The sequence below is a fragment of the Sturnira hondurensis genome, unplaced genomic scaffold, assembly GCF_014824575.4.
Source record: "Sturnira hondurensis isolate 20B ecotype Veracruz unplaced genomic scaffold, ASM1482457v3 Scaffold0022319, whole genome shotgun sequence".
Lineage (NCBI taxonomy): Eukaryota > Metazoa > Chordata > Mammalia > Chiroptera > Phyllostomidae > Sturnira > Sturnira hondurensis.
The window spans coordinates 2,759,713-2,772,032 of NW_028094950.1; the positions used below are offsets into that span (position 1 = coordinate 2,759,713).

Consider the following 12,320-nt stretch of genomic DNA (forward strand, 5'->3'; position numbering starts at 1 on the left):
AAGAGTTGGGTGTTATAAAGATGACAATATCATACAGGGTTTTCACACATAGGTTGTTTTCATTGTTGTTGTCCCTGTTATTTGTAACCACGATGCCATCTCTTTGGTCTCTTCAGTAAGGAAACCGAAGCCTGGATGATGAAATGATTTGCTCAAAATCATCCTCAGAGTTAGGAGTCAGCCTTTGGTCTTATTAGTTCAACTCCCTTTTTTCTATTGTATTCTACGTCCTACGCCCTTAAGTCATGAAGGCCATAGGGTCCTCTGCGGCCAATTTGTTTCTGAAATGTTATTAGCAGGATATGATGGCAAAATTATGTGCTGCTGGTGGGCAGGGCAGGAGTTCGGTGGGCCAGACACAGGAGTGTTTGTCACTCTTTGCTGTTTGTACCTGCTGTTCATTTCGTCTGTGGTTTGAGAAAAACAGTTTTTAGGTAGTGTGCGCTCATAAGGTGTGGTATTGGCTAATTTTCTTATCTATAAAATTAAGTTACATCTTTATGCTATTCAAATTGGGAATAATATTCATTAATAATTTTTAAAAAAGAAACCACGCCAATTCTTGAGAAGAATTTAGATGAGGCAGAAAAAAAATACCACGAAGTAAAATGGTTATGCCTAATTTGCTCCCTCTTCTACAGCCATTTGTTTTTTCTGATTTTCCTAATTTCTCCTTTCAACTTCCGACTTACTGTTTTATTTAGACTACCTTTCTGTTCTCTTTCTACAGTCGTACTCCAGGAAGTCGTCAAGCCTCTCCAACTGAAGTAGTTGAACGCCTGGGCCCCAGTGCTAATCCCCCAGAAGGCCTGGGGCCTCTTCCTAATCCTACAGTTAATAAACCACTTGTTGAAGAATTTTCAAATCCTGAAACTCAGAATCTGGATGCCATGGAACAAGTTGGTCTGGATTCCTTGCAGTTTGACTATCCTGGTAATCAGGTACCAATGGACTCTTCTGGAGCTACTGTAGGCCTTTTTGACTACAATTCCCAGCAGCAGGTAAAGCATGCCCCACCTTTCAAGAAGCTCCTCTTACCTGTAGTGGTGTAGCCTGGAGTTCTGTGAGGCATCGATAGGAGTAATTTTGAACACCTAGTGTTTCATTGAGTAAAAATGTTCTTGTAGATAAGAAGGTGATTTAAATAAGTTTTAAAATATTCTATTTCTAGTTTTCTAAATATTTCTAAAATTGAATATTTTTGCAATGCTTTGGCACTACTATTTGTATTAAATATTTTCCCTAATAGCTCTTTCAGAGGACTAACGCACTGACAGTTCAGCAGTTAACCGCAGCCCAGCAGCAGCAGTACGCGTTAGCCGCAGCTCAGCAGCCGCACATCGGTGAGTCTTTGTGAGTTAGCATTCCGATTACCCCGAGAGAAAATTCTGTTAAAGTGTTTAGGTATTTTATTTTTCTTTTACGGAATGGTGGTGTTTCATTACTTTTTGAAACATCTCATCGAGATCAAAGATTAATAGATTATATGACAGGAGTAAAGATTTAGTAAGGAAGAACTGTTTCTGATTATTACTGTGTCCTTGGTTAAATAAAAATCTGACTCAGTGAAAGCTGTCAGCACACAAGTTTTTTTTTTCACGATGTGAAGTTGAGTCAAACACTTGGAAATTAAAATGTAATTTTTTGTGTCCATTATCAAATCAGAATATTTGTTTTTGAAATGGTTTAAAAGTAGAAGTCCCAAGAAAATGTTTAAAAATATTTTTTGTTCACTAAGGTTTTTTTTAGTCTTTAATGTGAGTTATTACAATGACACATTTGTAAACTGCTAGAGGTCAAGTATGTGTTGTCTGTGTTGGGGTTTTTAAGTTGCAAAGAGAACAAAGGTTCTGCAGCTATACCTTACATAATTGTAGTACTGTACCAAAACCAGGGATGTGACATTGATAAATGTGCTTGTATAGTTTTACATCATTTTATCACATGTGTAGGTTCATGTAACCATTTTTATGCCCATCCGATTTTGGCTAACCTTGATTTATTTCCTAGTTTGAAAAGCGTGATGCTCTGACATCAGATCTCTGGAAGGGGGATATGTCATGTTGGTTCTTTTCCCTTAACTGTATTGTTCTCCACTAGGCTTCCTAGGACCCGAATTTTATTTTTGGTTTAATCAAAGATAACCACACATTTCTAGGTGACTTCTAATAGCAGCATGTATGCTGGGTCTGCTACTTTTCTCTTTCCTCTCAGCCTCCTTTATCCCTATACTTAGCCCTTCCCTCTCTTTCTTAGAAATGTACTGATTTTTGTCTGTTTGTGGGCCAGCACACTTTCTGTTTCTGGAGGCTTCATGGTATGTTTTAGTATGTGGCAGGCTAGTACGGTCATTACTGCTCTTACTCTTTGGAATTTTGAATTTTTTGTTCTTATGAGCTTAAAATTCACTTATTTCCAGAAGGTTAAAAATTCTATTTTATCTTTTTAAGATTTTATTTATTTTCGGGGGCTGGGGAGAAGGTAGAAAAACATCCATGTGCGAGAGAAACGTAGGTTGCTTTTCCCATGTGGACATGACCCACAACCTAGGCAGGTGCCCTGTCTGGGAATTGAATCAGAGATCCTTTGGTTTGCAGGATGACGCCCAGCCCACTGAGCCACACAATTCAGGGCTCAGGTTGAAATCGTAAATGAACTTAGGGCAAAATTAACATCTTTGTGACATTAAATAGTCTTATCTGGAACATGTGTACATTTACATTTGTCCAAGTCTGCTTTTGTATTATTTATGAGAGCTTGAAAATTTTTCTCATGTAGATTTGCATATTGATAAGTTCTTAGATATTTTATCTTTTGCTATCATTTTAAATGACCTTCTGTTTTTTATTGTATCTTCAAATAGGTATCTATGAAACCTGAATTTGCGTATATTTAATTTTATGAATGATATTTTCTAATTGAATTATTCTTGGGTAAAACTTCATTTTGCCTCTCTTGACTGACAGCTGTTCAAAAGTTTGATGTTTTATTTTGGTGAAAGCGTGAGTAGATTGTCCTATTCTAGACAGTCTAAATTGGTACAACTTTTCTGATGATAATCTGGAATTGTGAATCAAGAATTTACGTATATTTTCCCATTTAAGTGAATTTTCATAAGGATGTGATGATAATGCAGAGACCTGTATACTAAAAGAATCATAGCAGCATCTTTTTTGGCAAAAGACTGTGAACCACCCAAATATATATACCTCTCCTGAACTGGTTAAATCATGTTCTTTCTAAGCAGTAGAATGCATATTCTGCAGCCATTAAAAAGAATGAACTAGAATAGTATCTTTGACGTAGGGAACTGTGATGGACACAGGAAACTTCACTAGATAGATTTGGTCAGTTGCCACGTGAAAAAAATTACAGTTAAAATGCTGCGATAGCCTAGAATATAAAATGTGTGTATATGCTTTTAAGGTTTTAGGAGGATATATATTTTTACATACATGCATATGTAAACACAGGTGCAAACATGTATATATGCATGCAAACATACAAGTGTGTATCTGTATATTTATGTGTATACACACAAGCATATTATTTGGTGTCTGATACATTGTAAATATTTCTAAGTGAGTCTGTGAGGTTAAAATACATATTTCTCCATTTTTTTGGCAGAAGTTTCAATATATATCCATTAGGTCAAACTAATTCCTTGTTTTTCACATATTTGAAACCTTACTTCATATCTGCTTTATAATGTAAATATGGAGAGAGCTGTATTAAAATCATTTCTAAAATTTAAAAAAAATTAGGAGTTTATACCAACTGTCAGTGAAAGTTACATAGGGATTTTGGCTTTCTACTTTAACTATATGCACTCCAATCGTATTGCGTTTTTTCAAGCAGTCTATTTTAATAATAAAATATAGACTATTCAAAAAATGTTACGGCTTTTAGGTTTTGCAGTGGTATGAGTAGAACATTAAAATACCAGTACATCATTTGCCATTCTTGCAATAAAGATAATTCATGAGAGGGAAACCAGAGGAAAATCTTGAAACCTTTGACCTAGGGCATAGTTTAAGTATGTAACTAGCCAATGGTATTTTAAATAATAAAAGGATTTTTATTGAACCCTCTGTTTAAGTCTTACTTCCTTCATTAAAAGCAGATTTTTGAAATGTCCATGTTGTCTCTGGGCATGAAATTAGTGTTGTGGGTTGTGGCCAGTATTTTATAAAATTAAATAGATTCCAGACATTAATAGAGAGAAAAATTAAATAGAAAATGGGGTGCATTGGAACTTTAAAAGGATAAATACTTTTTTAAGATTATTGTGGTGTATGTGTGTATATGGACACTAGGTGAATATGAATATTAGGGTCACTGTCAAAATATTTGAAAGCCACTATAATACAGTTAGAATTAAGTTTCCGAATCTTCAAGGTACATGCTTGTTTTGAATGCTTTTCAAAAAGTTACTTTACATTTATCTACTTTTATACCTGTAGCCTCTTCTCTTAAGTATCTTTTAAACTTGAACCTTTTATAGTTCCTTAACTTTAAAGACGTTCTTTTTCATTATTTCTTTACCTTCTACCTCTGAGTTATTTTTCAGAAGAGGCAACTTTGGCAGCACATTTTCAAAGTAATATTTTAGTAGCTTATGGTAAAGGTGTACAGAGTGATTACTAAATACCAGTAGTTTCTTCTCTGTAATAAGTACTGCAAATGAATATTTTACAAGTCTTTCTTAGCCTTTACTGAGTCCTTGCTGGCTATATATTCTCAGAACTGGGCCTCAATTTACTCTTCTGCTTAAAGATTAGTAGTTTTCCTATTGCTTTCAGGGTAAAATCCAGGAAGTTTTTATTGATCCTTGTTCTTTTTACAGCTTCAGTTTTATTTTATACACTACAACCACACTCCATCCTACCTATCCCTTCCAAAGCTTGTTAGATGCCCCTCTTCTCGATGCTCATACCATTTAATACTGTATTCTAATTGCCAGTTTCTTGTATGTTTTTCTCACTAGATGGATTTGTCAGGGCAGATTATATCTGTCTTCCTTGCCATTAATCCCTAGCTCATAGTATGGCTTAATAAGTATGGGATGAAAAACTGCTATTGAACAATACTAGTTCTAGTTCTAAACGTTTATTATGTGCCTATTATGTGCTGGTACTATACAGTCATTTTATACTCAGTATCCTATAAAGTATACCTGTTTTATAAAAGAAGAATCTTATAGTCAGGTTGTTACATGACCAAGATCACTTACGAATTTAAACCATTATATACATTGTCCTCCACCTCAAATTCAGAGTAGAAATGTTTTTACCTAATGAAGAAAATCATACTTTACATTTCATTCATTATTTCTCCCCTCTTTAAATATAGCTGGTGTGTTCTCAGCAGGCCTTGCTCCAGCTGCATTTGTGCCAAATCCATATATTATTAGTGCTGCTCCTCCAGGGACGGACCCGTATACTGCAGCAGGACTGGCTGCAGCGGCAACATTAGCAGGTAACCTGTTGTTCACTCTTGTTTCTTATTATGGGTTTAGTTTTAATCTTGGTATATGCTTTATTTTGGTCTATTTGGGCAGTTTGAAGTTCCTAGGAGCAAATGAAACATTTACACAGAATAAGCTGAAGTTTCCAGAGAATTAGTTTATTTTTCAGTGTAATGCTACAGGAGAAATGTAAGTCTGATAACTTTTCTCCTATACATACAATAATTGGTTTACACTTTAGTTTTATAGTTTCAGAAATCTTACATTGCCAAACAAATCTTCATTCTTGTGTCCAATCCATTATCCACAGAGATGATGCAAAGTACAGTTATTTCTCAAAAAGTAAACTGAGGGGCCCTGGCTGGTGTGGCTCAGGTGGTTGGAGCATCGTCCCGTAAACCGAAAGGTCACAGGTTTGATTCCCGGTCAGGGCACATGCCTGGATTGCAGGTTTGGTCCCAGGTTAAGGCACCTATGGGAGGCATGTGATCGATGTTTCTCTCTTAAATCAATGTTTGTCTCCCTCTCCCTTCCCCTCTCTCCCTTCCCCTCTCTCTGAAATCAATAAATATGTCTTCTGGTGAGGATTAAAAAACAAAAACAAAAAACTGGGGTGTTATAAATACCCAGGTCAGGGAGAGTGTAAAGTAAAATGCTTCTACAATCTTGAGAGTGTGAATATGTAGAAGTAAAGTTTATTTAGCAATGTTAAAATGTGCAAGTGAGCTGAGGGACAAAAGATGGGGTGGAGTTAGAAAGAACTTACTGAAAACTGTCAAACTGAAACCACCACTCAAAAACTGAAATACACACCAAAACTATACAGTGTGATGTGTCAATTGTATTGCAGTAAAGCTGGGAACAATTTTTTTCTAAACTGAAGCTGTATTTATTGGAAAGTTGTGTAGAGGTCAGGCACAGTCTTACTAAGCACAGCAATTTGCTGATATTCTGTAGGGTTTTGAGTGGAGGTGGTTTATTCTGAGTTAGTTGCAAAGACAGGAATGAGTTCGTGGTAGGCATGGTTTGTACGGGTCACCAAGGCAGGAATAGGGTGTCAGCCACAAAAGTGTGTGCGCTGGAGTGAGGCCGCCGATTGGCTGGCTTTCTTAATTCCAGGCTGTCGCTGACTTTCTTCTGTACTTGCAGAGGTAAGTTCACTGAAATGGGTTGTCACAGACCAGTTAGACGATTTTAAGACTACTTCTGATAGTTGTTTATTATCATAACTATAGAATAATCTTTGTCCTAGGAGTTTGGGGACTTTGTTTTTAATACTCGGGTTTAAGAAGTGAAAAGTGTTAATTTCATATTCTTGTTTAATACCCATTTGCAGGCTGAAACTAATCTGTTACATTTGGTAGTTTTTGATACATATCTGCATGTGATTCCATAAGCATGTAAGCTTTTTTGGTGCCATTTAACTGGATGTTAGCGTGTAAAGTGCTGGTATATCATTCATACAGGAAATTATTAACCTATTCAACTGAAGGAAGCAACTTTAAGAGGTCCTTAGTTTTGAGATGAGCATGCTAGTGATTCTGGACTTCAGCCTTCTAAGACCAGTGCTTTGTAGCAGAAATACAATGTAAGCCAGATAATGTAATTAAAAATTTTCTTTTAGCCATGTTATAGAAATAAAAAAATTTTCAATTTCAATGATGTTTGATTAAGCCCAACATCTTAAAATATTGTCATTTCAATGTATAATCCATATTTTAAAATTACTAATGGATATTTTTACTTTTTTACTCAGCACATCTCAGTGCAGGCTATCTGACTTTATTAAGTAGCCACAAGCTATTAATAGTTATTAATGCCTTCTGGCTACCATATGTCTGATTCGTGTTTTGTTTGACATTGTAGCCTTCCTTCATAAATTCTGTTTACTGCTCTAACAGTCCTTGTTGTAGATTGTGGTTAAACTACCTTTAGAAATATATTTTATTTTTAAACCTTTGAAAGCATTTCATTTTTGTGATTCACTGAATTTATACTGGGCTTTATTTTCTTCCAAAACAAAAATGAAACCAAGAATTTGACTTTTAAAAACCTACAAACTAGGTATACTAAATTCCCTATCAGTGGGATTTTAGGACATGTTTGCTGTGTCAGTCAGGAATCATGACATCTTGTTTATTAGTTTAGTGGTGGGCTTATTATACATGATGCTGGTTACTCTCTAGGAATCAAACATTGTCGTGAATTAAATAAAATAGAGCAAGAACAATTTTGTTTTTCCTAGTTTGCTTTCTTATGTCTGTGTGTCTCTGTGCTCATATTAACTACTTATTTCCTGTCTTGACTCACTAGTTCATTTGCCTAACCACATAAACCTTGATGTTTAATCTGTTTTCATGTGATTTTCAGTTGCCTTCTGAGAATTGTTACTAAGTCTATTTCAAATATGAAAAATATTTTTAAATTCGGTGTTTGCAATTCCGGTATAGTTGTGGCTAGCTTGGTACCAGAATGTTCCCTGGTTTTATGTTATAGGTTGCAAATCAAAAGATAAGAGTGTTTAGTTTTCTTTTTGTAAATACTTTCAATAATCAGGAACTATTAAGTGAGTTGAGTAAGGAGAATCTTAGTGTTCTGTGGTATCTAATGTCTTCTGAATATATAATGTGCTTGCCAGGATCAAACCCATAAGCTGGCATTCAGTAAATGTTGGATGGTTAACAGCCCTGTCAATTCATTTTTCCTCTTAAGTTTAGCTTCACATCTCCATGTTAAGGTCACTGCCTCAGTATTTACTCTCTTTCAGTAATCAGTGCCTTAATGAGATTTTCTCCTTAATAAAATAGGAAAAACAAATGGGTATAGCGGGTGTGAGTGTATAGACGATTTTAAGGACATCTGCTCTGAGTCTTATGCACTGTCCTTTTTTTTTTTTTTTTTGCGTGGGGTGTGGGGTTTAGGTCCAGCAGTGGTTCCACCTCAGTATTACGGTGTTCCATGGGGGGTGTATCCAGCCAACCTATTTCAGCAACAAGCTGCAGCTGCGGCAAACAACACAGCAAATCAGCAACCTGCATCTCAAGCTCAGCCTGGACAGCAACAGGTATAGGCCTGCCTTCATTCAGTTAACATCTGAAGCATCTTTGAAATTGTGTGAGATCCTTGTGGTCAAGATCTGTGTGTTTTCTTTCTTTTTATTTTCTTTAGTATGTGATATATAGCAGAAACAGGGTGGGCAAAAGTAGGTTTACTGTGACATTATGACATTCTTTTAAGTTAATGAAGCTATTGCAATAATCATAACCCGTACATCTTTTTCCAGCTACAAACAACTGTGAACCTACTTTTGCAGACTCTTGTGTAAGTTGGTGCACAAGTCTTGATTATATGATTGTTTTCTATTTTGTATTAATGATGAATTTAAATATTAGGTTGTATTCCATTTCTACATTTCTTTTGAAATCTGTTAGCAATCTTTAAATTTTCTTTTCCATTCCTAAAATGTGCTAATAATGTTCCTGTCAAAGGAATTGTTACTTCATTTTTTTATTTTTAGTTTTCTTCTGGATATTTAAATTACTATTTTAAATATTAACAATATATTTCTGACCAGAAAAAGATTATTACTGGGTACTTTATAGGTTAGATTTAATTTTTTTAGACAAAACGTTTATCACAAACATTTTTTAAAATTTTAACCACTTCCTAGAACTATTTTGGTAAATGTAAAGGGTATTGATAAATACCAGATTTTTGTCTGTCAGATTCAGTATATTTATACCAAAGAAGCAAGTTAATGACAAGTATAGTGTTACTTAGTTAGCAGTTAAATTTTAGAATAAATTTTATTCTAAATTTCCTGTAATATACAGGGTCCAACACAAATAATATCACACTCAGGCACACCATATGATATTTTAGGTGACATATTCAAATTAAAACTGTACATTATTACACAATATTACCACCCCACCAACCACACTCAAGCAAGTCCTACTTCTGCCGGACCCTGCAGTTGAATACTACGTTGATGTTCTGTTAAAGCTGGTTTTCAGCTCAGTCCTTGTAGATACAACATCCTTGAATAAATTATCTTTTAATCTATTAATTGTTTGTTGTCTTTAGACAAACATAAAGATATCACACTACCTGAATAATACACCTACATGTAATGCTTATTTACAAGCATCACATGTGATGGTCTTACAATGAATTCCTCTTACTCTGAATTACTTAAATATTTATCTTTGTGAAATTAATGTATATTATACTTGTGTATAACTACTGCAACAACGATGTATCACTAAGTAGTTAAACTTGACCAGCCTTAAAAGTTTTCACCTTGTGGTGGTATAATCTTTTCTTTTATTCACCCCAAGGTTTTACTCCTTAAAGCATCTTTCACTCACCTTTGTTAAAGCTTCTGAATTCTGAAAACTTGGTTCAGTTTGAAGCTTTCACTCTACTGTAGTCTCATAACAGACTAACTGAATAATGATGTGTTATTTCCTTAAGCTTCCCGTGTTTTCATTTTCAACCTTAATAATAAAACCTAAGTGAAATTTTTGTCTTCATCTAAGATTTTGTCATATACTCCCCCACCCCTATTAAAATCTTTCTTCTTCTTCTTTTTTTTGTAAGTTAAAAAGCATAAATACTGGAAATGATTTTTCTGAAAGACCCAAAACTTCCATGTTGCTTAATAGATTGTTCTAGTTGTCAAGAGTCAGGGATTGTATTTTGATGTTATTTTGTATTATTTCATGCTAAATCAACATTTCATTGCATGTTAAATATGTTCAAAGACTATTCAAAGGCTGTTAGTGATATATACAGAGTTGTCAGATAAATTTGTTATTTTATAATTTTGTTTTTAAGGAAATCATTTGTCCTTTATAGGTTCTTCGTGCTGGAGCAGGTCAGCGCCCTCTTACTCCCAATCAGGGCCAACAAGGGCAACAAGCAGAATCACTTGCAGCAGCAAATCCAACTTTGGCTTTTGGTCAGGGCCTTGCTACTGGCATGCCAGGTATACAGTTGGTTAATTGTAGAAATTTGAATAGATGTAAAATATTAAATGGAGACTGTCACACTGCAGAGTGAAAAAACTCAAGAAAAATCTTCTTCAAATCTTGCCTACCTTGCAGTAAAATTATTTAGAATTCAGATACCAAGAGTTGAAATTAATACTGTTTATGAGACTTAATGACAAGGATGGAAAATATGTATTAAAATTTTCAGCACAGCCACTTTTTCCCTCTTTATGGCATAAACTATAGCCTCTTCTCAACTGAACATAGCCCAGAATTTTTAATGCAGTTCTTCAAAAAATAAAACCAACTGGTTACAGTTGGCATGTAAGATAAAAACATATGCCATTTCTACTTTATGAAAATGGTTTTGTTCAACAGTGAACTCATGTTGGCGACTCTAAAAGAAAGCCACCTTTTAAACTGTATTTGTCTAAAAAGAATTGACTATATCTTTAGAGTGATGATAAAATTAAAAACAGGTACAACTTTAGGAAAAAAACATTTAACCTTCTGAGCCACAGCATTTGTCCCTTAACAAGTATAAATACAAAATTTATAAAATTTATTTGCTCTGGCTGGTGTAGCTCAGTTGATTGAGTGCGGGCTGTGAACCAAAGGGTTGCCAGTTCGATTGCCAGTTGGGGCACATGCCTGAGTTGCAGGCTGGGTCCCTGGTGGGGGACATGTAGGAGGCAACCACACATTGATGTTTCTCTAACTCTTTCCCTGTCTAAAAATAGATAAAATCTTTAAAAAAATTATTCTCAGTAAAGGAGCCTTCTTTTTTTAAATATATTTTATTGGTTATGCCATTACAGTTGTCCCGTTCCCCTCCTTCATTCCCCTCCACCCTGCACACCCCTCCCCCACCATTCCCCCCTTTAGTTTATTTCCATGTGTCATAAGTTCTTTAGATTCTATATTTCCCATACTATTCTCCCTCCTGTCAATTTTCTGCCTACCGTCTATGCTACTTATTCTCTGTACCTTCTCCCCCTTCTCCCACTCCCCTGTTGCTAACCCTCCATGTGATCTCCATTTCTATGGTTCCGCTCTTTTTTAATATTTATATTTAGAGAGAGAGGAAGGGAAGGAGAGAAACATCAATGTGTGGTTGCCTCTTGTGTGCCCCCAAGTGGGGACTTGGCCTATAACCCAGGCATGTGCCCTGACTGGGAATCAAACCAGCGACACCTTGGTTCCCAGCCCATGCTCAGTTCACTTATGGTTCTGCTCTTGATCTAGCTGTCCTCTTAGTTTGCTTTTGTTTTAGGTGTAGTTGTTAATAACTGTGAGTTTGCTGTCCTTTCACTGTTCATATTTTTTTATCTTCTTTTTCTTAGATAAGTCTTTTTAACATTTCATATAATAAGGGCTTACTGATGATGAACTCCTTGAATTTGACCTTATCTGAGAAGCACTGTTTCTGCCCTTCCATTCTAAATGAAAGCTTTGCTGGATAGAGCAATCTTGGATGGAGGTCCTTGCCTTTCATGACTGGGAATACTTTCCAGCCCCTTCTTGCCTGTAAGGTCTCTTTGGAGAAATCCGCTGACAGTCTGATGGGAACTCCTTTTTAGGTGACTGTCCCCTGATCTCTTGCTGTTTGTAGGATTCTCTTCTTCATTTTAATCTTGGCTAATGTAATTATGATGTGCCTTAGTGTGTTCCTTCTTGGGTCCAACTTCTTTGGGACTCTCTGAGCTTCCTGGACTTCCTGGAAGTCTATTTCCTTTGCCAGATTGGGGAAGTTCTCCTTCATTATTTGTTCAAATAAGTTTTCCATTTCTTGCTCTTCTCTTCCCCGTCTGGTACCCCTATACTTCGGATGTTGGAATGTTTAAAGATGTCCTGGAGGT

The 12,320-nt window shown here is 35.6% G+C and overlaps 1 protein-coding gene across 6 annotated transcripts in view; it reads left to right on the forward strand.

Moving 5' to 3' along the window:
• Positions 1–12,320, forward strand: part of PUM2 (pumilio RNA binding family member 2) — a 91,978-nt gene that overhangs the window by 38,462 nt on the left and 41,196 nt on the right. For all 6 annotated transcript variants that reach the window (XM_037035479.1, XM_037035480.1, XM_037035482.1 and 3 more), the window contains 5 exons: positions 731–1,001; positions 1,250–1,343; positions 5,353–5,478; positions 8,389–8,531; positions 10,328–10,457. In XM_037035479.1, the coding sequence (XP_036891374.1) occupies positions 731–1,001; positions 1,250–1,343; positions 5,353–5,478; positions 8,389–8,531; positions 10,328–10,457 (764 nt within the window). The remainder of the gene's footprint in view (positions 1–730; positions 1,002–1,249; positions 1,344–5,352; positions 5,479–8,388; positions 8,532–10,327; positions 10,458–12,320) is intronic.